General features: G+C 42.9%; 2 protein-coding genes across 13 annotated transcripts in view; one reads left to right on the forward strand and one right to left on the reverse strand.

Moving 5' to 3' along the window:
• Window positions 1-16,350, forward strand: part of LOC143422078 (uncharacterized) — a 61,078-nt gene extending 44,728 nt beyond the window's left edge. For all 4 annotated transcript variants that reach the window (XM_076892457.1, XM_076892456.1, XM_076892458.1 and 1 more), the window contains 7 exons: window positions 2,896-3,156; window positions 10,294-10,474; window positions 13,268-13,402; window positions 13,603-13,754; window positions 14,014-14,383; window positions 14,792-14,981; window positions 15,397-16,350. In XM_076892457.1, coding sequence (XP_076748572.1) covers window positions 2,896-3,156; window positions 10,294-10,474; window positions 13,268-13,402; window positions 13,603-13,754; window positions 14,014-14,383; window positions 14,792-14,981; window positions 15,397-15,554 — 1,447 coding nt within the window. In that variant the 3' untranslated portion in view covers window positions 15,555-16,350. The remainder of the gene's footprint in view (window positions 1-2,895; window positions 3,157-10,293; window positions 10,475-13,267; window positions 13,403-13,602; window positions 13,755-14,013; window positions 14,384-14,791; window positions 14,982-15,396) is intronic.
• Window positions 16,351-22,442: 6,092 nt separating this feature from the next.
• Slo2 (slowpoke 2) overlaps window positions 22,443-24,461 on the reverse strand; it is a 150,331-nt gene continuing 148,312 nt past the window's right edge. For all 9 annotated transcript variants that reach the window (XM_076892431.1, XM_076892425.1, XM_076892424.1 and 6 more), the window contains one exon: window positions 22,443-23,812. In XM_076892431.1, the coding sequence (XP_076748546.1) occupies window positions 22,919-23,812 (894 nt within the window). In that variant the 3' untranslated portion in view covers window positions 22,443-22,918. The remainder of the gene's footprint in view (window positions 23,813-24,461) is intronic.

Here is a 24,461-nt window from a genome sequence, read left to right on the forward strand (position 1 = left end):
AATAATACTAAAAGTCCGGTAAATTGGAAAAAAATGGAGCAAAACATCGCGACGGTCTGGAAGAAACGAGAACGTTTACTAGGCGCTGAGCAAGGAATAAGAACTAACACAGTTAAACGCTCTGGCTTACGTATTATCGATGTTTGGAAAACGCCGAGTTTACTGCATTCGTTTTTTCCGCGGCAATGAAACGCGCTACGAATCGCGAGACTTCGATTTACGTAACTTTAATCGTAATTTTTGTCGATGTTCGTATAACATTGCCAGCCTTATCTATTCCTTCGATTTCTATAATATTTAGCTGCTTTTAAGACGAAATAGTACTCAATGATGCAAATTTGTAATCGTTAGCACTGTTGCAAGGAGTAAGTTCGAAATCGGTAATCAGAATGAACCTTTCCCAGGCGAATTTCAATCGTGCTCCGATCTGATTCGGATTACGTATCGATCTCGTCGAGGAAAGCACGATATAGTCGTGTTTTCGTTCACCACACGCTCGCAGTATCGAAATGCGTTCACGATCGCCTAAGCTCACTTTTTCCTCCAGCGAGCGCATCGGAGCCGAACCTGTCAGCCGCCTCTTTCCAATCGGGCGACTCGCAATTTCACCGATCCGAGAGCTCCGCCCTGCCCACCGTAAAATCGTTGTCGAGCTTTTTCCTTACGAGCGTTTACGAGCCGATTCGTAAGAACGTCGCCCCGCGCCGGAGAAATTCAGCCTTAATTGCACGTGGCACGAGAATTGGGGCTGCGCGTTAACGACGAGATTAACGAGCAGCTAGCTTTAAAAGTAAACGAGTCTTGAACGCGCAGGCCGGGCTTAATCGAGTGGATAATTTCGGGTTTAAAACGGTTCTGTACGTACGAACTACCGTTCTGTCGAAAGGGAGATCCGAATCGCGAACATACTGGGTGTACGATTCAATTCTCTGGCTATCTCTGTTCGAAAGAACTCTTCTCTCTTGCAGATGAGATATATCGAATTATATGAATTACAAATTTTTAGAACAGATTTAGTTTTTCTTCGTATCGCGATGCGAGCAAGGAGAATTGACTGATATACTTGGAAATCATGTCCATGTGCCTCGAAACGGAAATGGCAAAGTATATCTGAAAGTATAAATAATTGTGTTAATCGAGTTTCAAATGAATTGGATTGATAGCATCGATCAACGTTATGAATCAATTACATCGGATAGCGTCTCGATGAAACTGAATATTCTCGATTGTCCCTACTTTTATCGAAAAATCCAAGTGTATTTTTAGAAACAATCCTGTTACCCTTCTTGCAACCCAATACTTAAAACCTAAACATACATTCGATCCTTCCGTTTGGAACATTTCCCAATTCATCACTGGTTCGTTCATCAGCGGCTCGAAACGTAGTTTCAGCAGTGAAAGCGTTCTATTCCTAAACCGTGCCACCGATCGAGTAAAATTACGATCGATCGATCGTCTCCATTGCGTTTACTTTATTATACGTGTCACGAAGCCACCAGGTCCTTCACTCGTCACCATTAGTACCGAGCACGACGAGTTGTTATTACCATACACATACCTCGTAATTAGACGTGTCCATCTAATGTTCATTGTAAACCAACATGCAGAAAAACATATCCCGTTATGGTACATAGTAGTTCTCGCAAGAGTAATTTGTAGTTGGGACCTCTTCGAAACAACTGTTCGTAATGTTGAAAATTGCACGGTGCTCGATAAAATTTGTCAGAGCGGCATCTGATGTTTATTATTAATATACGAACGTTCGCAAAAATTCTTCTATCTGCAAACACAAATAAAGAAGCAATGTAAATGTATTTTAACCTTCGATGATTTTTCTTTGGATTTTTTACTTGCACGCTGATGCTTGTAGTGCGCATTTTCTGCACTTTTTGTACATTACATCTTTTTCTAAGTCCATGAACATTCGACACAACGATTAACATAATAGAGGTATAAATATGCGGTGAGAGTTACATAAGTATACACACCGTTTGCCGGATATCACTTCTCGTATGATTGTTCTACTTAGCAATCGAACCAATAAAGTTATCTAGCAACGATTCCTCTCTTGAGTGCCATTATTGTATCGAAATATAGGCTGTCGCCTGCAGGAGCTCCGTTATTGACAGCCTAGCTGTTCTGTAGGAAACCAAGGAACCAAGATTACCTTATCGAACACCACAATAGCTTTACTTGTCGTTGGAAAATGTTATCTACTATTAGTTTTCCCAGCAAACATGGTTATCCGGATAAGCGTATCCTGATTATTATCCTGAACTATTTTTGAGCATAACAAGTCTGCTTCATGGATCGTTGCAAATATGTTTACCTCGTTAAGAAGTCACGCAATGCGGAGTGAGCATCGAATAAACTTATGGGAATGGAAAAGCTGCGATGGTCCCACGAGAGAGCATTCATAAGCAAAAGATATTCAGCGATATACGCGCTCCTGCTTCGCTCGAAGTGTAATTTTATTAATCACTTTCGAGCGTCTCGTATGCGTAACGCGAATTTGGGAAACACGCATCTTACCGATCCTTATGGACTATTTTCTGGGATGTTTGTTTCTCTTTTCGCATCGTAACGTTAACAAGTCGAATTAGAGCCTGAGTTTATTGCCCATAATGTCAATAGATGTGAAATGTAGATGATAAACTTGTTTCGCTGTTATGCAACGCAGAAAAATAGTCGCAGACTTTGGAGTATGGAAGCGTGTAACATATTTTCGCGTTTAGAAAATTCCAGTGGATGCCATTTTCTAAATGGTACTAAGTTAGATAATATGAATAAAAAATAAATAAAAAGCGTTTCATTTTTAACTTGCAACATTCGACGCAAAAACGTCGCTCGTAATTAAAGAAATGCCAATGTTCAATGCCGAATAATCTGTTCCAGGTCTCCGCGAGTCGGAGGGCCCCTCTCGCAGTCGTTAGCGATGATTCCGCCAACGATGCACGGTCATGAATTCAATCAACCCCTGTCGAGGGTGGTTATGGTCCGTAAAACGGATCAAAGGACGTTCAGCAAGGGCAGACGGGGTGGTGAACCTCTCCTGGAAACGGTTACCAGGGAGACCGTCGAGCTTTTCAACGGCGGCCGTGCCGAAAGGAAGTACACGTCCGAAACGAGAGACATCGTCACGCCAAAGTCGAACAGGTAAACGCGTCTCATTTTCTCTTTTAATTGCCACGACTGAAAGGGAAAAGCAAGAGAAACCAGACTTCCTGGAACGCAAATCAAGTGGCACGTTCGACGCGTGCACGCGCCAAGGGAAGTTTCGTTTTCTGCGATACGTGTGTCGTTCCGTGGACATTTTTCCAATGGCTCTGCCGATACATGGAACCGGTTGACGCCGCTTAGAAACGCCGCTGAGAACGTACCACTTGCTTCTGGGTAAGGGTTTAGAGATGCAGAAGTAGATGTTAATGACGATGGATATATTCGTTGTTTCTTTCTTTCTTTGAGGATTGCGATTTCTTTCTTGGAATTTTGCGATATTGATATGTAGCTCATTTTTTTGACTTTAGACTAGAGGATCGTCTTTTTAAGTGAACTTCTTTCATTCATATATATCGTCTTATTACAGTCTACTTCACGTAAAGTCGAGTAAAATGTAGTGTCATAACTTATTCAACAATGAAACATTAAAATATTAAGACAGCTTTATAATTTGCGATTGAATGAACTCATTGAATGACTTCATCGACTCGAATTCACTAAAAAATATGATTCTCTATCTTTGTTTTTTTTTGACAGTGGAATAGTTTTCTCTCGAGAATTAGTAAAAAATTGCACGACTCGTAATAAAGTCCCTCGTTACAGTCACGAAACATACATACATGAATGTTTGTTTTGACATAGATCGCAGTTCATCTTTTCAGTTACGATACATACAAACTCCGTTTCTCTATACCTGCTCAATATACATACACATATACATATTAACGCGAGATGCCCCGAGAGAAAACTCAAAAGTATGTAATATCGTTCCATTGTGGTTCGGCTAAGGGGTGGAAATTCGTTTGCTTAGGACTATTGTTGACTCTGTGCCACATCTGTCGTGGGAGAAACATGAGCAAATATTTTCATAGTACTCCCATTTTATAGATACAGTGTTATTATTAATTTTATTGTTTATTCTTTAAAGATAACTTGCAAATATTTCTTGACAATGAAATATCTTTTATCGGAAGGAAGATTTTTGCCTTTTGAGTTAGTAACGAAAAACGTGTCAAGCGTCGAAAACAACTTTTTCAATCGAGAGTGATCGATGGCTGAATCCAGACTGATCGATCTCTTCCTTTTATGCTCAATTTATACGTCCTTGTTTACGTAACTGTATAATTTCACGTATCATATAATTTTATGACTTCGTTTACACGCGTTTTTGCTTCGATGGATAATTAACAGTTACACTTGATCATTTCCCAAGTGAAAGCGCTACCTGTTCCTTCATCGTGTCAGCAAAATTTGACAAGACCAGATTGTCACATAAAATGCGATCCAGTATCAGAACTAAACTCTTTATAGTACGTAACTATATGCTAATTTTACTTGCATCTGTTTTATTGCGAGTTTTTGCTGTTTGAAAAAGTAAATTGGCAAGCAACGATATCTGCTTATTATGATCAGCAATTAGCGTAAGGAATTCTAGTTTCTTTTACTTTTTTTGTTTCAATGCATACTTCAATGCAATTTCACTTTCTAGACGAACATTGGACAATACGAAAGGACAACCTAAATTAAAATTCTTTAATTCATTCGATTAATATCACAAGTATCTTTCTAATTAAGTCGAAATCAATTTTCTATATATCATCTTTAATTATTTAGTTTACTTTTAATCCAAACTCTCAGCTTGATATTGGATCCATCGACAATTATCGACGAAGGATAAGAATTCTCAAAAATATAAAGTTTCACTCCTGACTTTATGGTCTTCCTTTAAGTATCCAAAATGGCGGACATGGATTACTCGCGGACGCCTCGTCCCCTCCAACGGTCACAGAAAAGATTAATCGTTCCACATTGACCCTTCCGAGCACTGAATTGGCTGTCATTTAACGTCGGATTCCGGTTTCCAGCCGTCACAGATCACTCGCGAAGATAATTTCATTGAAAGCACGGCCCCGGTGCTAATTGATTCGCGGTCCGGCGCGTTCTACCGCGTTAATTTCACTCGGGGCATTTCGAGCGTTAGGCTAGGTTTAATTTGTAAGTAAAAGTCAACGGACATTCGGCTTGTGTACATCGTAAATCGTAACCCTCCTTGTAGTATGCCCTCGCTCAGCCTTAACGGAACGAAAAAGAAGGTGGTCGGCTTTGTCGACCAGCTGTCGCCGGAAAGGTATTCACCTATGGGTGTGCAGACTTTGTAACGAACCCAAACGGCGGTCCTAACGAAGCTCGCGACAGCTCGTGAACGAGACTTCTCGACGACTCAATGGTCTAAAGGGAGGACGTGAGAGTGCGTAACGAGGAAGGAGAGGCCGTCGTTTCGTACGTCGTCGCGCTTTTCAGGGCTTCGTTAGGGTCGGTGAATGGATTTAGTTTTAATAGTAGTGACGTAGCCACGGAACATGAAGCTGAGAGAAAGTTCGTTTATCCCGCGAGATTCGAAAGACAGGATAAACGATGAGTGAAAAGGGGGAACGCTGTAGCTCCAAATGGACGATTACCTTTGAACTGTAGCTTTCTTACGAAGACTCAATGCTCTTGAACATTAGAGAAACGAGTAGTACGTAAGATAGCGCGGAGATAAAGGACATCCACATTATCATCAGCTACAAAATACTTTCATGTACATCAAAGTGTCTTTTGTCAATGTCACGAGTTCCCATAAAAAAAATCTCACTTTTCAACGACTTGAACAATCGTCGGGAGTCTCGCTAGTGGTTCCCTAAAGGAGATCCTCGGAGGCATAAAAAGCGACATTCCCATCGCCGAAATGTTTCGCTGTCCAACTTACCAAATTTACGTCTGACGCGAAACAATGCCCATCTCCGGTTGCTTTCGAAGTTGGCGCGCGCGGGCGCGCGCTCGAACGTTCCACGGGGGTTAATAAATCGCTGTCTGGCGCCGAGGCAGCGGGACGCGCGAAAGGACGCATGCAACCTTTCTTCTGGTGGCGGCCGTGGCCGTGGTCGAGGCGACTCGTAGGAAGAAGGAAGTAAAAGCGTGCACGCGCGCGGAGAACGGCGCGCTACCACGAGCGTTCACGCGCGCGTGAACCAGCTGAAACGATCGCGACGCGCGCGTAATTCTTGCAGAGGCGTCCCCGCGTGTTCCGCGACGGGTTTGTGTCTCCCATGGCGCTTTCTCTCGGCTTCTTCGTCGTTACTTCACCGCCTGAACGCTGATACTGTAAATACGCTCGGCTGTTGCGCGACAAAGGGAGCTGCGGCGCGGGCCGCGTCGAAAATCTCGAGCCTCGCTCGATGGCCGTTTTCAATGGGGCAGTCATTCACTGTCGCGTCGCTTTTGCCCGCTACGCCGTTTAATTGAGCTTATTGTGCGCGGTGTGCTTGGTAAGTCGTGACGTGTTCGATGGGAGAGCGCGATCCCTTGGAAGAAACGAGAAAAATTGACAACTGTTGGATATAGTTGCTCGTTCGCTTGTCTGGTTTCGTTATTCTACGATTTACCAGTCACACTGTTAATTACGATTAAATATTGGAGGGTAGAACGTCGCGTTTATAAGTTGGAGGTAAAGTAATCTACGTGGGTTCTATTTTATTTGCTGCTTTCGTGGGGATACTTCGATACATGCTTTTCATAATTGATAAGCGTGTTCACTAGACTCCAGCAAAAAATTGTTCGAGAACACACGTCCTACATTTCGTTCCATTAACACATAAATCATTCCCCCAGTTCTATAATTCAACACGTGTTCCATTTTACGGCTTGATTATCTTTTAGGCTCTTGCAGGCTCTTAAATTTTTTAATCATTGCTCGTCGTTACCCATACCCAGATTATATCGTATTCGTGTATTATCGCATGAGAAAACAGTCGAAGAATCTGTCAGAGCGCGGGACCAAATGCCCATAAATACTTTCGTCCGACATCCATTGTTTCATTTCCCGCGGTACTACTATATCCACCAGGAGAATCTCTCGTGGTCGCATAAATTCATCGCGGCGAATAGTCCACGGTACAAAGCCAACTTCGTGTCAGGTACAATTACCCAGGATAATACTCGGTCGGTTGTTTTTGCTGGGTCATTCATCTCGTGCCAGACTACTGGGCGAGGCGCGCGTTGGAATCGCGTTCGCGAAGAAAATTGCTATCCATTAATGGATTCGCGGTCTCTTGAAACGGCGCGCGATGATCGCGGATTTCTCGCGCGTTTGCGAGCGGAGGGTAAACGATCGCGGTGTAAATTGTTTAGCGGAACAGACAGTCACACGCTCGAATCGTTCACCAATTCGTATTGTCTACCGTGATGGGAACGCCAATCTAGTGCTTATTTTATTCTTCGTCGTATCGATTCAATAGTATCGTAAAATAAAGTCTTCGAGTATGTATAAAAAGAGAATACCTTGCTACGAAAGAAGATATCTTTGTGTAATCAATGGCAAAGTGTTAGATACGCTCCTTATATCAACCCTCTGTGGCCCGTGGCGGTTTCACAGCGAAACCACTTATTTTCTCCAGTGGTTTCCTCGGTTTGAAACACAATTACTTCTGGTTCCTGACTGGTGTAGTACTTGGACGGTCACAGATTTCCCTACACTTGTATACCTAACAAACGTTTATCTCTTTAGACAGCATCGAGTCTCGAATTGCGGAGGGTTGAAGCATGACGAATCCTTGCAAAGTGTCGAAGCACGTCGCGTGCGAACGTACTTCTCCGCTTTGCGTAACAAATTGAAAACGGATCCCGTTTCGATACGAATGAATGGATCCGTACGCAAATATTTACTCAAGTTAACAAATACTCGTGTCCGCGTATGTCTTGCCGGCGTGACAGTATTCAGCTCGCGGTGGAACACACACTAGAAATAGACTAGAGGCACTCGTGCAATTTCACGGAGCACGTTCATACGATCTTCCCGTTCGATCGCCGAGACTCTCGTTCTGCATGCACCGCAACGATCTTCCTTCTTTGACGAGAGACAGGGAGAAAGGAAGATCGCAGAGAGATTTGGCTCACGCTTTCCACGACCTTTCAGCTTTTGACCGCACGAGACGCAAAGGGGTTTCCTCTTCGTGGTTCCCTCTCCCTCTTCCTCTCGCATTTTATGCGGATCCGTCGACGGAACTCGAATGGGATGTTCGAGTTCCTGGCGAAACGCGGCACCCGGCCAGCTTTAACGCTGCTTACACTTGTTTAATTTCGTTTGATTCAGCGCATCGATGAGCGAGAAACGAGGCTGAAGAGAAACGACGCTAATTTAACACGTTCCCTGCCGTCAGTCTGTTTTGCTGGTCTCTCTTAAGGAGCTGTTAAAGTCAAGAATTCGCGTGGTTACCCTCTGCGTGCGTTCTAAACGGCCGGCTCCACTGAAAGTATTACGAATATCGTATTTAATTTGGACAAATGCCTGTCCCTTGTCGACGCAATAATTCGCTGACGCAGCGAACGTGTTGAGAGAAATAAAAAAAAATGGAGAAAAAATGTGGTAAAACTGCAACACTGTGTCACAAGGTATTTCCGTAGAGTTAGAGGAGATATTTGGACGGCTACAATATTTTATCGCATAACTTTCACAAACCACTCTTCTCAACGATTTCATCGGAGATGCTGTTCAATCTAGAAAACAGATCTGATCAACGGGTACACGGAATCGGGTATTTAAACATACATCTGGTAGAGAGAGGTCTCGATAAACGCGAGGAGATCCAGAATTTGTCGACCATCTGCTGAATCCGCGCGAATCCATGGGTCGTTCGTGGCTGGTATTCCGACAAACCATCAAAAGACGTGTCGCGCACATGTTGCAGGGTCCGTGGACGAGTTAAGAAAAACACGCGAGGGTAGTCGGCGTACATATAGCGAATGGATACGGTGAAAAGCAGGGGAGAAATAGCAAAACACCGAAGACCAAACATTCTTCGCCGTAATTGAACGGGCTCAGCCTGATATACGACTTATATAGCAAACTGCTCGTTCGAATTCTTTCTACACCAATTTCGAGACGATCCGGGTAAATGTTTATGCACCAGTTTGCGGAATTATTTATCACGGTTCGCGTTTTAAATGGTTTTCGTAACTATCGTCACGATTCAAGGAATGGTATCTAAACTATGATGTTATTAAACAAAGTGAGCATCGATATATCCTCTGGTTTGTTATTAGAAATAGACGTCTGTTCGTTTCTGTCCAGTTTATAGATGTTTTTGGGAATTTTTACGCATTGGTGGCTTAATTCATGCGATATCTTCAGAATTAAAGAGTTATTAAATTCTAAGGTCTTTTTATGATTTACTGCCTTATCTTGAAAGGAGTGGTTCTCTACATATATTGAATCAAACCCGCTTTACCTGCACCAGTCTACGCATATGTTGCTAAGAACGCAAACAGTACAATCACGCTACATAAACATTCGATTAAAATCGGAGCTAAATCGAAACTTGCTGGCAGCTTAAACGCTCTGGCACACTATCGAAGACTGGACACATAACAATGGCTGCGTGTCACAAGAAACAACTAAAACTGTTGGTTATTCGTAAACTGTATCTCAAATGTCATACCACGAATATTCTTACACGCGAAATTACTTGTTGCCTTCCTTATCCGCGATAATACGAACATTTAACTAGTCAATTGCAATGTAAATGCGCGTAACCAAAGATAACTCCATCGCTCGAGTGATACACTTGTCACTGTGTACCGTTATCGGCGAACGGGTTAAAAAAGCACTGCAAACACGAGCAAGGGACGTGTAATGGTAATATCAATAATTGCACGATCGCAATTTATCTGTCAATGGCAAAAGCATCGCTTGATCCGAGGATGAAGTTCAGTGCAGTCGTCAAAAATAGTACGCGTGATAAGGAGCGTGTTAACACGTACTTAATAAGTGTGCCACATATATAGACATGTTAATTAATCAAAATTGTACGATCCAACAAAGGATAAAGACTCACAAGCAGCGTTCACAACCTTGTTTACGTCCATTCTTCTACCACGTAAAGAATAATTAGAATTTTTTTAGAAAATTCGCTTACTCGATTACGTGCACCGCTCTCTACGAGTGTCACTATGTCGAAACCGATACGTTCACTTTTATTCGTTACGTATGACGCTTGTCTCTGCGATAATGGTATAATTGTGTCGATCGATTTGCAGGTCTAGGACTGATTCAGTGAGATCGAAGTCCCCTTTGACTGCGTCGCCGGCGTCACCAGGACCGCTGTCGAATTCCCTGCACGGCAGTTTCCACGGTAGTTTAGGAAGCGATGGCATGTCTTGCAGCAGTGCCAGGTCGTCCTCGGCCTCCCCTGATTCCGCAAGATACTCATCGACGCCGGTAAATATACGTATTTTCTAACGATCGATCGTTTGCGCGCGACTAGATTCCGCTTGGTAAAAGCTTTGGGTTGCATAATGCAGACACGACATCGCGGACGTAACTCTATCGACATTTTATGTTCGCGTACCTCTAGAAGCGCGCTAACATCCCTCTGAGTCTAAAATAAAGAATAATTTACTTTGAAGAATGCAAAGAAACTTTTATCTCACGCACCTGCAAGATATATCGACTAGCAGAGTGCATGAGCTGTCGAAGAGGAGCCATGTGCATTTCCTTGCGGCATCGCCGCTTTCTAGGGCCTTGTCTAGACATTCAGATAAGCCATGGCGTTAAGGGTGTCCTCAGAGACCAGTACGAACGACCTAAGATGGCGCTATTGTACGAATCTCCAGGTTGAATAGTGGCCAAATGAAATATTCGAGTACACCTATGAATCACTTAGCTATCCATTCTATTTCAATCATTTCTTCCACTTTCTTACACACCCATTTCCGACAGATGTTAATGAAACGAATTTTTGCTAAGAAAGATCGGCATTCCAGTCGATGCTAATTTAATCACCCGACACCTGTCGCTTACTCAGCCCATCGAGGAAAAAGAATGAAACGCGCACTGGAAACGACGATCGTAGCCGTGGACTAAACCTGGACTGAACGTGTGGAAACCGAAAAAGAAAGGAGCGGACGACCGCGGACGAGTTTCGTAACCGGTTACCCGTTTCAAGGGTTAAACGGCAAAGTAAATCATCGCGGCGCGTTCACGCGTCCACGTGACGGCTCGCGAGAGTAGACGAGCGACATCAGGGTACGTTGGCATCTCGTCGATGACTCAGGATTGTTCCCTTTTCGAGAGACACGTCTGTGAACGGCCGTGCACACCTCCTTGGGAAATCGTTACTCTTGCGAACGATGACTAATCGGGTTCGAGAGCCGGCTCCGCGTGCCCCGCCGATTTTTCTCGGCCCGCTTTTGCGCTTTGTCTATTTATTCTCCCTGCCCGCGGGCATCGGGCTGCAGTGATGACCCGCGCAGAAATCGAGGAGAAAGGTGTATGCATGTACTATATACACATTGTATTGTGTAAGCGTCGCTGCGCCACGGGCATTGAGCGTTTGTTAAAATATTTTTTACTTTGCGGACAATATTATCTCTGACTTGTCGTCTCCTTCAACTAAAGGGTAGTCATTTTAATATTCTATACAGTATTTTTTCCGTTTCGCGAGACCCTTTTTTGGCTAATCATCGTAACATTCGTCGTTCCTTGGGCGGTATCCTTGAATTCCCTGTACAACTTCTCTGCTGCCGCGTAAAAACAGAAACGACCACTTTTTAACATCCTCCTTTCACTGGAATCGAATAAAATCCCCGATCTCTCGTTGTACTTTTACGAAGCCTATACCTAGCCGTCTACGCGACGGCCGCATTTATCACGCGAGCAACGAAGCGTCGCTTGACATTTGCGGGGAAATTAAAAATACGCGCCAACCGGTCACTACCGTCTCCCGGCCAGAAATATCTTGAAGTTGTCGCTTCTTCCGACTATCGAGCGATAAAATTAATTAGCGTGTCGTTGGCTACGTGTAAATAAAGTACGTTCGATCGTCGATTTAACGTGGAAAATTGCGCGGATCAAGGTTAATTAACCATCTCCGTGAACGATTTCCTCTTCTGCGAGGGGGAGGTGGGAGAACGAAGAAGAGGCGAGGAGAAACCGGCGGCCGGAAACCACCGCGACGGAGGAGGACGCGGCGATTTCACGATGCTTCGCTTCGAGGCTGTCGTGCTGGAAATGATCGCGTTACGATAGCACGATGGGAAATCATTGCAGTCCACTCCCCGTTCGGTAGATATTCCGCATCTGGGTTATTAGGGACGTCACCGTCTTTATTGCTGGCTGCACTCGTGCGCGATCGCGTGATTTCGCTCTGACCGTGACGTGCACGCGTGCCACATGTACAGGGTGCGACAAAAACCGTGTCGCGTGGCTTTCACAGATAAAATCTATTGATTTTTATTATTGGGTCGTCACGTGCGAAATAATCTCGAACCTGGGAGAACCGTGGATTGACAAGGAGATGCCAATCCGTCGTGAAAATTTAAGGAAACGAGCGATTGATTTTTTTTTTTTTAAAAGAAGCTATTTGAAAGTGTATTTGAGTTTTAAAATTCTGTACGCATTTTTGTTATTTTCACGTGATTGTATTAACATTGGTGAAAAGAGCCATTGGTTGCATTTTTATTGGTACTTGATGTCCTCGTTAAAAGGAAGGAATTTGGAGGAAGGAACGTGACGTGAATGAACGTCGTTCAGTGACTTTCTTTCCCGGAAATTGTTTCTTTCTCGATGTTGTTTATTTTCACAACACCCATTTCAATTAAGCTATGCGACGCGGAAACGTTTCCTTCGGTTTACACGTTACGCGCGTAAACGAGAGCAAAGTGACTAAGGGTGCGGATAAAGCTGTGGAGTAGTTGCTTTCCCTAATTGCAATTCGTATGGATCATTTGTGTCGGTTAAAGCGTAGGAGCGGTCGCTTTGAGGTGATATACCTGACAGATGACATATTTTACAGTGGAATGTTCAATTAGTTTCAGTTATAAATAATATTGCTAAGGTCAGCGGACTTGGAGTTAATCGTAGGGCCTTTAATATTATAGGCTGAGATTGATAATATTAAATCATTTACTCTGAATGCGATTTCTAAAGTTTCTGATTCTTTTTTTTGCAAAAATTCAGCATACTCGCATCTAAATTTCACGTGTCACGCGGAATTCTCTCTGTGTGTTATAGATATCAAAGACTGACACGCGTAAACCGTCTGTGCGCAGATTGGGGCCTCCTAAGGAATTCATCAACGTTTGCCTCGAGACACACAATTTGTACCGCGCGAGGCATGGAGTGCCACCCCTACGTCTCAACAAGCAGGTTATTTCCTTTTTAATGTTAATTCTGTCTAACTACGATTTCATTGCGTCATGTATTAAAGAAGAGTCGTTAACTTCTAATCTTAGATTGTTAATTTACACAGATTTCCATGTCGTTTCTTATTCTCTTCGATATTTAGAGTTACTTATTGGAATTTTCGAAATTTCAAGGAAATGACGTGCGAACCGTTTGGCTTTCAGTTGTGCAAAACGAGTCAGGACTGGGCCAACATACTTGCAGCTAGGGGTAGGTTGGAACACAGGGCGAATATAGATTACGGAGAAAATTTATACTGTATGTGGAGTTCGAACCCGAAGAGCATCGTAGGCGGCGATGAGCCAGTAAATGAATGGTAAGCAACTGAAATTTGCATTCAATACTATCGACGACCGACTAATGAAACTTTTTTCAAAACGTATCCATATTTATCAATAAAGATAAATATAGCAGTCTGTGAAATGTTCATTTCCTGCGGTTGAAATAGAAACACTCGACTTCGTTTCTTATTGAGATATCTTTGGAAATACTTTTAAATATTTTCTATACACCCAGGAAAAAAGAAAATTGAACAATTTTGGCAAAATTACTCCGATACTCGTTAATATTTTCAGGTACGCTGAAGAAGCGCAACATCAGTACGGAAAGGAGCCCACCACGCTAAAAACTGGCCATTTCACCCAGGTCGTGTGGAAGGACAGCACAGAGTTAGGCGTCGGAATGGCCAGGAACCGAAACGGCGAGGTTTACGTCGTCTGTAATTATAATCCAGCCGGAAACTTCCTTGGCAGTTTCACGGAGAACGTTCTTCCTCCCGGCGGTTCGAGTCCTACCAAAAAGATCACCTTCTTGGATCCAAAACCGCATTACACGTTAGACGAGCAAGCGTGGCAACAAGAAGCTTTGCTTGTTCATAACGAGTACAGGAGGAGACATCGTGTTCCGGACCTAAGGTTAAGCGCTGAGTTAACGTCTGCTGCCAAGGTACGTTTCTAAAGCCCATTGAAAAAACGAAACTCGAATGGAAATTCTAAACCCTCCCTTAAGTGTCGTACTGGTTCGTATAAACGCGCAAACTTTAATTTTTAAACTAGTTCAAATCGTAGCAATGTAGTTAAGTATTTTCTCTATTTGCAGGCAAGACAGTCAATTATCTTTCCTGTGCCATTTTCAGAAAATTTACAATCAGTTTTAGTATTCGAATGCTTCTCAGTTGAAGATAAATTCGCGTAGACCGACAGAGTTTACTACTAACTAAAACCTGTATGCGAGTTATGTAATTGCAGCTATCGTGAACTCTGCACGATCATGACTTAGCAACGATGCGATTGACCGTGGACTCACTGGCAGGAGAGTAACGCTCGATTAAAAAATTTTTTCCGCTATCCGCAGGCGTGGGCGAACACGTTGCTGAACACGAACAAGTTGATCCCGCAGTCGACGTCTCCCTACGGAGAGAACATCTACTCGATGCAGTGTTCCGACCCGAAGCTGATCGTATCGGCGCGGGAAGTTGTTTCCAAGTGGTATTCCGAAAAGAAGGATCACAAGTATGGCGTGGAGCCAAAGATCTTGAACACATGTACGTAGGCCAGCGTGCAAAAACCGATTCACTAATTACTCTAAACGGATAACGTCATTAAGAGCAATTTGTTAAAGGTGTTTGCCAAGCGCTCTCGCGCTATTCATTTTCAAACAAGTCCTGTTATTCGCGCTCCTCTAAACATATTTGCAATTAAGTGTGACACGTTTTGTTGGGATAACAGTAAACGATTAAGTAGAATGTATTACGATTCTTAAAAGTGAATATGAAATTCCTAAGAAATTTAGGAAATAGAGTACCATTTTGTATATTTTATTATAACTGGTAGCTTTCTGAAGGGGTGTTCTTTCTTTCTTTCTACTGTCAATTAAATTTCAGCTTCTAATTGTAACATTGTATTTATGTAACGTGAAGCATTTTGATTATTAAGAATTATTGTTTCTTCTTTGTTTAGGCCATTTTACGCAAATCGTCTGGAAGAACACCACCGAGATGGGTATAGCGATGGCGAAAAGGGATGGAACCTGCGTGGTAGTGGCGTGTTACCATCCGAGGGGTAATATCGTCGGTCAATTCACGGAGAACGTGTTGAAGCCCGTGAAGGTCCATTAGTTGGCCCGTGGAACCGGGCCCACCTCTGTCTGTCGATAATGTATTTAAGCGCTGTATTTATAATACCATGCATAGACCGACAATACGCATAATATATGTATATACAACACACACTGATGTGCATACACGTAGAATAAAAAGAGGAAAACATTCCACGTACTACGCGTAATCGGAACGTTTCGTTTCTTTTTTCATTAGTGATCGGGAACGTGACACAAATCGTGTCGAGTCCTCACTGGCGACGATTACGCGACGTGTATGTAAAGCGTTTAATCATTAAGGGCCGAATTTCTGTTCTGGAATAACTGTTTCTTTTATTTTTACTATCGTTTCGTTTTTACTATCACTTCGTTTTCGAATAAAACTAATCGCACGAGAGAGCGAAATTTTATTTCAACTCGGAAGTCCATTCGTATTTTAGTTCGAAATATTTTTAGCACCGTTGGTTACTGTTTCGATTAAGCAAAGAAATGGCAGCGGTAATTTCTCGCTGGAATGCCGGTCGTCGAAAGAGTCTGATAGTAGTATGATAGCGCCGCGTTATTTCTTACGATGAATAGTATTAGTAAGAAAGATGTCGATCAGTGGGCTGATCGTTCATTCGCTCTTTACCTCAAAACACCACGATGTAAGAAGACACACTTGTAACTTTTTTGACAATACAGCTATGCGTAGATTATAGGATCCGAAGATATTCTTATAATTTATAGAGTACGCATACTCGTTATGTAACATTTCCTTTTTATTTCCAAACGAAGAGAATAAATTATTGAAGAACTTTCAAATTTATCGTCAATATGGGATACTGATTTCTGAAACTTCTAAGCTACGAAATGGTCCAACGCATCTGACGCACGAATCTACTTAAAAAATATATATAAATACGTATAAACAACTGATCTCTCGCTAATAAGGTCGAAATACTTGCTCCAGTTTATTCAGTTTTTATAAACTCAAAATGACGTATGCTTGCCTCTACGATAGCCACTTTAAGGAGCTGATGATACGGAAAAGAGATGCTTTATAATAATTTATTTATAATAAATTTACATGCACGCGTCACGTGACAACGTGTCACGTGGTATAATAGATATAGGTACATTCTCTCTCTGTTTTTCTGCTCTTATTATTTTACATTACGTACAGCCGTTCGTAGTTCCTTTCGTGGTCGAGGATTAATTTTTAATTCTTATACCGTGGAAACGAGCTAGGCGACATTGAAAACGTCGCGTCGGTTCCTCGAGATTCGTTCGTCGCGAGCGTCGCCACGCTCCCGTTTCGATTTCTCGATCGAATTGAAATTCGCGCCGGGATTTCGATGCCCTGCCATCGATTCGAAAAGAGAACACGCGCGTGAATCTGTAGAAACGTCGAATGAAAATAGTTTGCCTCAGTTTTTCGACCATTTCCCATAGTCCGTGTTTTCCTTCCGTAATTAATTGACCGAACGACAACGTTGCGATCGAATTCCGAAGAATACCCGAAGAAGCTGGTAAAGTGGGCCGTGGTTAGATAATTTTCGTTTAACGTTTCGAAATATCGAAGTAAAAACGATCGGTTTTTAATTGTGCAGAATTGAAGGTATCGTGATTTAAAGTAATTGCAATGTTTAATGCTTTAAACTGTCGAGATTAAGGTAGATTGTTTTGTGAAAGCGAACAAAGTAGATACTCTTTTAGTCGTGTAATGTTCATTATTTTTAAACTATATGTACGTTGCTACATATTGTTATTTTTGTTAATTAGAGAATTTAGTCGAAATGAAAGTAGAAAGCATGAAATACGTAAGAAACGATCTTGGTAATAATTGTTACGTATAATTGACACCGAATCTCGAGGTGAGAAAGAATTTTTCCAAATAGATCTTGGTACATCATCTCTATTCATTGGACACGTAAAAATTTAACGTACAGCAATCCCAATGATCTCTGTTCGCTCGATTCATCGTGATCGAGCTTGGAAACGAGCAGAGGGTGAAAAGGTGAACCCAGCCTCACCATCGAAAATCAATTTATCCTGAAAGAACTTACTTTCAAACGCGCTTCGTTTCATTCTTGCGATTCATAAATGAAAAACCGAGAAAACGTATCGTTTCGATGTCGCAAGCTCAACAGTTCGACAAGCTCCGATTTTCCAGAGCGTTTACGATCAACTATAGGAATCGAGAAGGAACTTGCGAATGGGTCGTTGATTCGTGGACTCGGACGAATCGACCAACGTTCATCCGTATTTTTTTTTTTTCCCTATGGAGACACAAACGATACTTTTTCTGATATATAGTCATCTGAAGTTTCTTAATGTTACCGTTAATATTAATCTCCACTGTTAACATAGTGATATATCCGCGACACGTTCGTTCGCATTCTCTCCTTAGCTTACGTTTACGCTAACGTTAACATCTCCTAATCGATCGTTCTCTCGACTTTCTTGTTTTTTTCTTTTTTTTTTATCGTTCTGTTTATAGAAAATTTCACTTACGTAACTCCGTTTCAATGGCTCGCGTCGTCGTTAATGTTTATACAAATTGTTAACAGAATCGCGGACAATCGCTTCCTTATGTCGGACGTGACTAGAATTAATTCACATACACTCGAAAACATTTTACTTTCACATCGCTTTTTTTTTTTCTTTTTGGTTAAACGACAACGCACAGCAATAACAGGCTACTGGCTTTAGTTTCAGGTCACATTGGTTTTCGATCGATCCTATGACAATTAAACCTATGTACACTGTTGGAACAATGTCCTTCTGCTAATACTCCTTATTACTTCGATTATTTTTTACGTTTTTTTTTTCTTATCAATTACTATAGTTTCCATATTTTTTTCTTGCTGCTTTTATTGTTCTCATTTTTATTCGTTTCCTCTTCGATCGTTGAGTCGGTAAGGGTTGCGATATAGAATCCTTTTTGTATCGAAAAGTGTATGATTCGGGTAGGATTCGCTAAAATCGTCGATAGTAGTGCGTGTCGAAATTTTGTAATTTTAGCTTTTGCATTGCATCTTACAACTTTTTACTTATTTCACACGAATCAGTTCCTATTTAGTCCTCTTTAACCGTTTTCAAAATTGTTACTTTTCATTTATCATTTTAAAATAAAGTATAAAATAGTAACTCTGATCATAGAAATTTATCCCTTTCGAGTTAAAGGTCGTACTATTTTTTGTATCGTTTGATACAAGAACTGCATCCTCAATCAGAACGTATCGTGAATAAAAATAATTCTAACTTTCATTCTTGGTGACGTAAAAAAATAAGATACATTCAATTATCTTTTACACCATATCTTCGTCTTTATATTCGAAAGAGTTTAGAAATAAAGTCACTACCATTGTCCTATATTGGCTTCGTCCTACGATCTGTAAAACACCATTGCCAATTGTATCCCTTAAAAAGACTTACCAAGAAGTAGATTTACGAACGCTTACTTCGAAATCTATGTTCACGATAGAACCAAATTTATTGGAATCCGTGCATCGAATAGAAAATATAATTCCACGATTATTCTAATTGTTCGAAAATGTTGAGGTATCATTATTATGAAGTTAAATACAGCTACAGTATACCACATATTAAATTAGCTATGAAATTTTGTTCCAATAAATTCAATTCCACCGTGGCAAATTTTAATTTCACCTACGTATCCCTAGGACTTAGAGATTAGAGCCTAAAATACAAATACACGATAGAACTAAAACACACTTGCACTTCGCTACACTACAGAGGACTGAACGAAAACTCTCAACCTACTAATCGCCAACGTTACGAATCTCTATTATCCATCAACGTCCTCAAACGTAAAAGCTCGTGTCTCCATTCGTTTGAGTCCCTCATCGCAGTCACACCTTTGATTTTCAAGTATTCCACGCATCGCGTAGCGTCTGGACATTTACGAAACGTTTCGCATCCCTTTCAGAATCGAAATGTTACACAAGGATCGTCAGACGTGCGCGAAACGAAACGTGCGTTTCCGTCTCGGGACTTTCGTTAGTAGAAAACCACCGTTTACCCGTGAAGAACACCACGGCTGCGTCTCGGGTGTGTTATGTACAAAACTTCAGCGAGCCATCAGCGTCAACGAAGATGACAGGACGGGTTTCGTTACACTGATCAACGTGAGAAAGACAGAGAGTTAATGAGGGAGAGAAAGTTAAAGAGGCAGAAAACGGGTCAGAGAAACATGTACGTTAAAGAGAGTGTAAAGTACCGGCGCGTCTAGCGATCGGATCGACGCTACTGGTCGCTACGGAAACTTCATCTGCGTTCGAGACTAAAGAGAGCAACGAGCATGTAAATTATGGAGATCGAAGGAAGCTGACCGATCGATTTGCTCTTTCCTGTGCTACAACGAAAATTGGAGACTCTTTGGTTTTAATTGGACTCATAATAAAGAACGATCCACGATGAGCCTTTACTCTGATCGCCCTTCCTTTAGCAGTGATGAAGTGACTCTGAACCACTTGAAACTGATCGACTTTGTGAAAATTGATGAACTGGTCTTTGGGGCAAACTTCACGTACAGAATTTAAATTAAATGTATCGATTTCTTCGTTTGCAACTTCTTGCTGCAAGAATTCTTCAAGTTTCTTTCGCAATGTCGAAAGAAATTGGATTAAAGGGCAGACCAATGGATTGCTCTGATGTACAACTACAACACGCGTCGTTGTTCCTCAATCAGATATAAATCCAATCAAGCACTCTTCCTGGTGAATTTGACTATCGAGGCGTACACGCCTCGTCCCATAAGAACCATGACCCCACGACCAGCGCTTAAGTGAAGCTAATCCGATCGCTGATAAACTGAATCACCGCACGGGTCGGACGTAGGCGGAAGCGGCGTCGAAAGCAGGTACTCGATAAGACGACATTTTGGTCAGAGAAACGTGTAAATTGGTCGAGAAACGATTGCAACTGGGCTCGAAGCCACGAGTCAAGAAATATAAATACCATTAAGTCGCCCCTAACGACGCCTACTGCGTGTTCCTCCTAACTGATTGAACGGATTGTCGAAACTTTCCCCGCTCCTTCTCCTTCGTCGCCGATAAGAAACGATTTTTTTTAATGATCAAAGGTCACGGAATCCGCGGAGCTCCCGTTAAAATATATACGCGCGTCTCGAACCAATCGCAGAAGGGAAGAAGAAAATGCCGCGTTCGCGTAAAATTGAGTAACCTTCGTTCGATCGGATCTCAACTACTTGCATTCACGACTACGTAAACGATTATCTGTTTCACGCCTCGTAAACCGCGAACCGAGCTTCCGGACCGAAGGAGAGCGGCGCGTTTCACTGTCCCTGATACATTTTAATTCAGCGATAGGCAACTCGTTCTCCCGCGGCAAGTAGTATAGAACGTTCGCGGGCAGACGGCGAGCAAGAATCGTCAATTCTTACAGCAGAGGCGAGCGATTTTGTTATTCTTGATTCTTGTCTCGCTTCGCCCAATGTAATCAGGTTTCAACATCTTCTTCAAGGATGCTTGAACACTGCATGTACCAATTTATTCTCCTCCATCCGCTGCATTTCTCTACCTGCTTGCACGCGAACCCTTCACTCGTGATTGTTCCTGGCACTCGCGAACTGCTCGTTTGCCTATCACCGATTCTGATCAGTCCTGGAACCTCGATTCGATCACCTCGATGTTCGTTTAAAATCCTGCTGGTCTCTCTTTCCTACACGCGCGATGCATCACTGGGTGTTCCTCTGTTTCTCGTGTGATATGATTTAAATGGTCGTGTATTTATATTTATAATCATAGTTATATGATATATCCTTGTCGTAAATTGGTTCTAGTATAAAATTATCTCGCGTTCACCTTGCGGAACGTGATTCTACGTAAGAATCGGGGCTTGCACTAGGGAGACATTTCTCTTCCGTTTTAGCTATCTCGAAATCGTGTGGCGCTGGACAAGAGGTCAGTTCTTCTAACAATGTATCATTGATATATGATTGCACGAGTTTTTAACAGTTGCTCGGTAACAAGAGTAACGCGTAAAATTAACCAATAACAACAGGAAATTCATAACACATTTTTTATATTAATATTAAAACAGTTCAAATAGTCATGTAACTATTTGTCAACAGAAATTTTTCAGATTTCATTCGTACGTGAATTATAGCTTTACGTATAGTGTACGTACAATTGTTACAACACGCACGAGTATAATTCTGTACTCGACAACTGCGAATGTTAACGTTCAATAAAATTTCCAAATATAACGAAGCGTACGAGAGAACTTTGGTCCTTGTCCATCGTCACAGATTACACACCATTGCTCTAATTATTTTGCCAATCGATTGATTCGCATCGGTGGATCTCTGGCACGCGTCATCGCGAATGTTACGTAATCTCTAATGTGTTCTCGTGGTCGACTGGATCATCGAAAATTTTGATCGGATCCACGAAGCTCGAGACCGGCCAGAGTCGACTAGAGAGCGAAACGTTTTAAGAACGCAGCCCGCTACGCACACACAGCGAGATACATTTAATGGGCATTTCGAAAATTTCAAATTTAAATAAATCGGGCAACAAATTAGGTTGCTCGGGAACTCTGATCGCGCTACTTACAAATAGAGAATTATCACTAAAATGGTAGCTTCGATGAAATAACTGTACGTAGACGGAGCTGAGCACAAATTTCAACCAAATAACCATTCTGTTGTAAGTTTTATCTCGTTTCTGTTAATACTTCGACGAGATCGGCTGCTCTTCATTGAACATTTTCTTAAACTCATTTCAGTATCGTTACCAGAAGAAACTAATCGCGCGTTTCTCCACTTCTATCGTCCTGCGACAATACCTTCGATTAAACGCGAGACTCTTGGTTTTCGATTAATTGACAAATTTCGCAAACTATTCTTCTCGAATGTGTCCCAAATTACTTAAACAAATCATCGAGAAACAACAAATACACGTGAAATCTGTCCACCCCCGTACATACGTACAAAACGAATAATCAGCGTTCTAGCGTATCACAGTCGCGACTCTATAACGTCGCGTTTAGGTCCCCGATGGTTCACGCGAACCATGCCACCCACCGCTAACGACTAAACTGAAACTACCAAAGTGGAACGTAGTAAAAAACTCGTTTAAGCTGTTCACCGTGTTCGTTCGTGTCTAGTCACAGTCTAACCCCTTCCCCTTCGATGTCTCACTGAAATACCGTGCTCTCCGGCCGTCTCGCAGTCCTCACGATCGTTCTCATCGTCACTACCGTTCCGATCCCACCAAAATCGTCGACAATCGGGACGCCAGGCGTCTATCTACCGTGGCGTCCCAACTAGTGATCTTGACGTGTCATGTGGGAACGCTACAGCCATTTGTTTCGCACCACGCCGGAGAGCCTGCGTCCCCACATAAGGTTATATCATACGATTGTCCCCTGTATGTGCTGAGGGTCGAGCGTGCCACCTTGGATCTGGGGTGACTGCGCTCCTAATGGGCCCTGGAGGTTTGGTGGGTCGTACAGGCCGCCCAGAGATCCACCCAGGCACGGGTCCATGTTGGACCTGAGAGCCGCGGTCAACTCTGGCATCGAGGGCAGACCAACGTCCAAGATCCCAGTGTTGCTAGCGCCACCTGGCTGAGAACCTTCCTCTGGCGGAGTCACTTCCAGCCCGATCGACCCGTTCAACGCTATTTTGATAGGATTGTGATTCGATGGGTGCGACAGAGCGCCCAAACCAATGTCCTCCAGGCTGCTCTTCCTTCTGCTTATCGTCAGCCCCTGCCTCAACGAGTTGCTGCGTCTGAGCAGAATGTCGTCCACTACTCGCAAGGAATTCGAACGACCGCGCAGAGTGCCAGCGACGGTTGGACTGTCTGGCAAGGACAAGGAATTCGATTTGGTTGTGCTCAACGGAGGTGCCCTGGGCAGACCAATCCCCGATCCTCGTCGACTTCCCGCTCCAGCACCTGGCAAACCGGCCGAGGCTACCGCCGCGCTCATCTGGGAGACCAGCTGAGCGGAACAGAAGCTGATGTTGCTCTTTCGCCGCGAGTTGTGCCGCTCGAACGTCTTCTGCGCTGAGAACGGGCTAGGCCGCACTAGGTACACGATGTCGCCCTCCTCGAGCTTCAGGTCGCAGCTGGGGTTGATTATCACGTAGGACAGGCTGTTTCGTTTCTCGGATACGTCGTCGTAGTCGGCTATTGGTAGGTTCAACGACTCCATCCGGGAACGGACCAGGTTCGCTATCTCGGCTCGCTCGATCTGCTGGGCGTGGTTGTCTCGCGCTTCGTCACCGAGGCTCACGGAGTACTGCTTGAAAAAGAAAGGAGGGATGTTAGCGGTGGATCGTAGATGGAACGCTTCCGTATGGACCAGTAACACGTTGTTAATGGTTCTCCAGACAAGGTTATTGATTGATAAATAATTAGTGAGATGAGGGATTCGTTAGCGTTTCGCACAGTAGACTTATGTTATTTAGAATGCGTTCACAGACTGTTAAAAAGGAACGTCTGCTTATAAATAATAGAATCTCGCAAACGTTTATCAATCATTGTCTGTTCAACGTCAGCAAAGTTAATCATCAAAAGCTCAAGTGTGAATCCCCTCGATGGCCCCATCGAGGGGTTAATTTATACGGTGAAGACGAGCAGAGAGTCCTGAGCGTTCAGGCTGGAAGCCGGTTGCTGCTTGGTACACTTTGCATGCGTCCTCCGATATGGTAGCATGGTAACGAGCTTCTCAAACGTAGCTTGGCCGTTCAAAAGAGGCGTCGTTGGTACTGGTTGTGATCGAACAGCGGAGTATTGGGAGTCTAACTCAACTGAGTTTGAAGCAAAGGGGATGCGCGCGAAGGAGAGTCTCCTAAATACGACTGGACGCGTGCCATAGCATGCCACTCACTTTTTGTTCGGTCAAGCGGTACAACGTATGAAATGGAGCGATAGAGAAAGAGTTATGT

The sequence above is a fragment of the Xylocopa sonorina genome, chromosome 3 (assembly GCF_050948175.1).
Source record: "Xylocopa sonorina isolate GNS202 chromosome 3, iyXylSono1_principal, whole genome shotgun sequence".
NCBI classification, from domain to species: domain Eukaryota; kingdom Metazoa; phylum Arthropoda; class Insecta; order Hymenoptera; family Apidae; genus Xylocopa; species Xylocopa sonorina.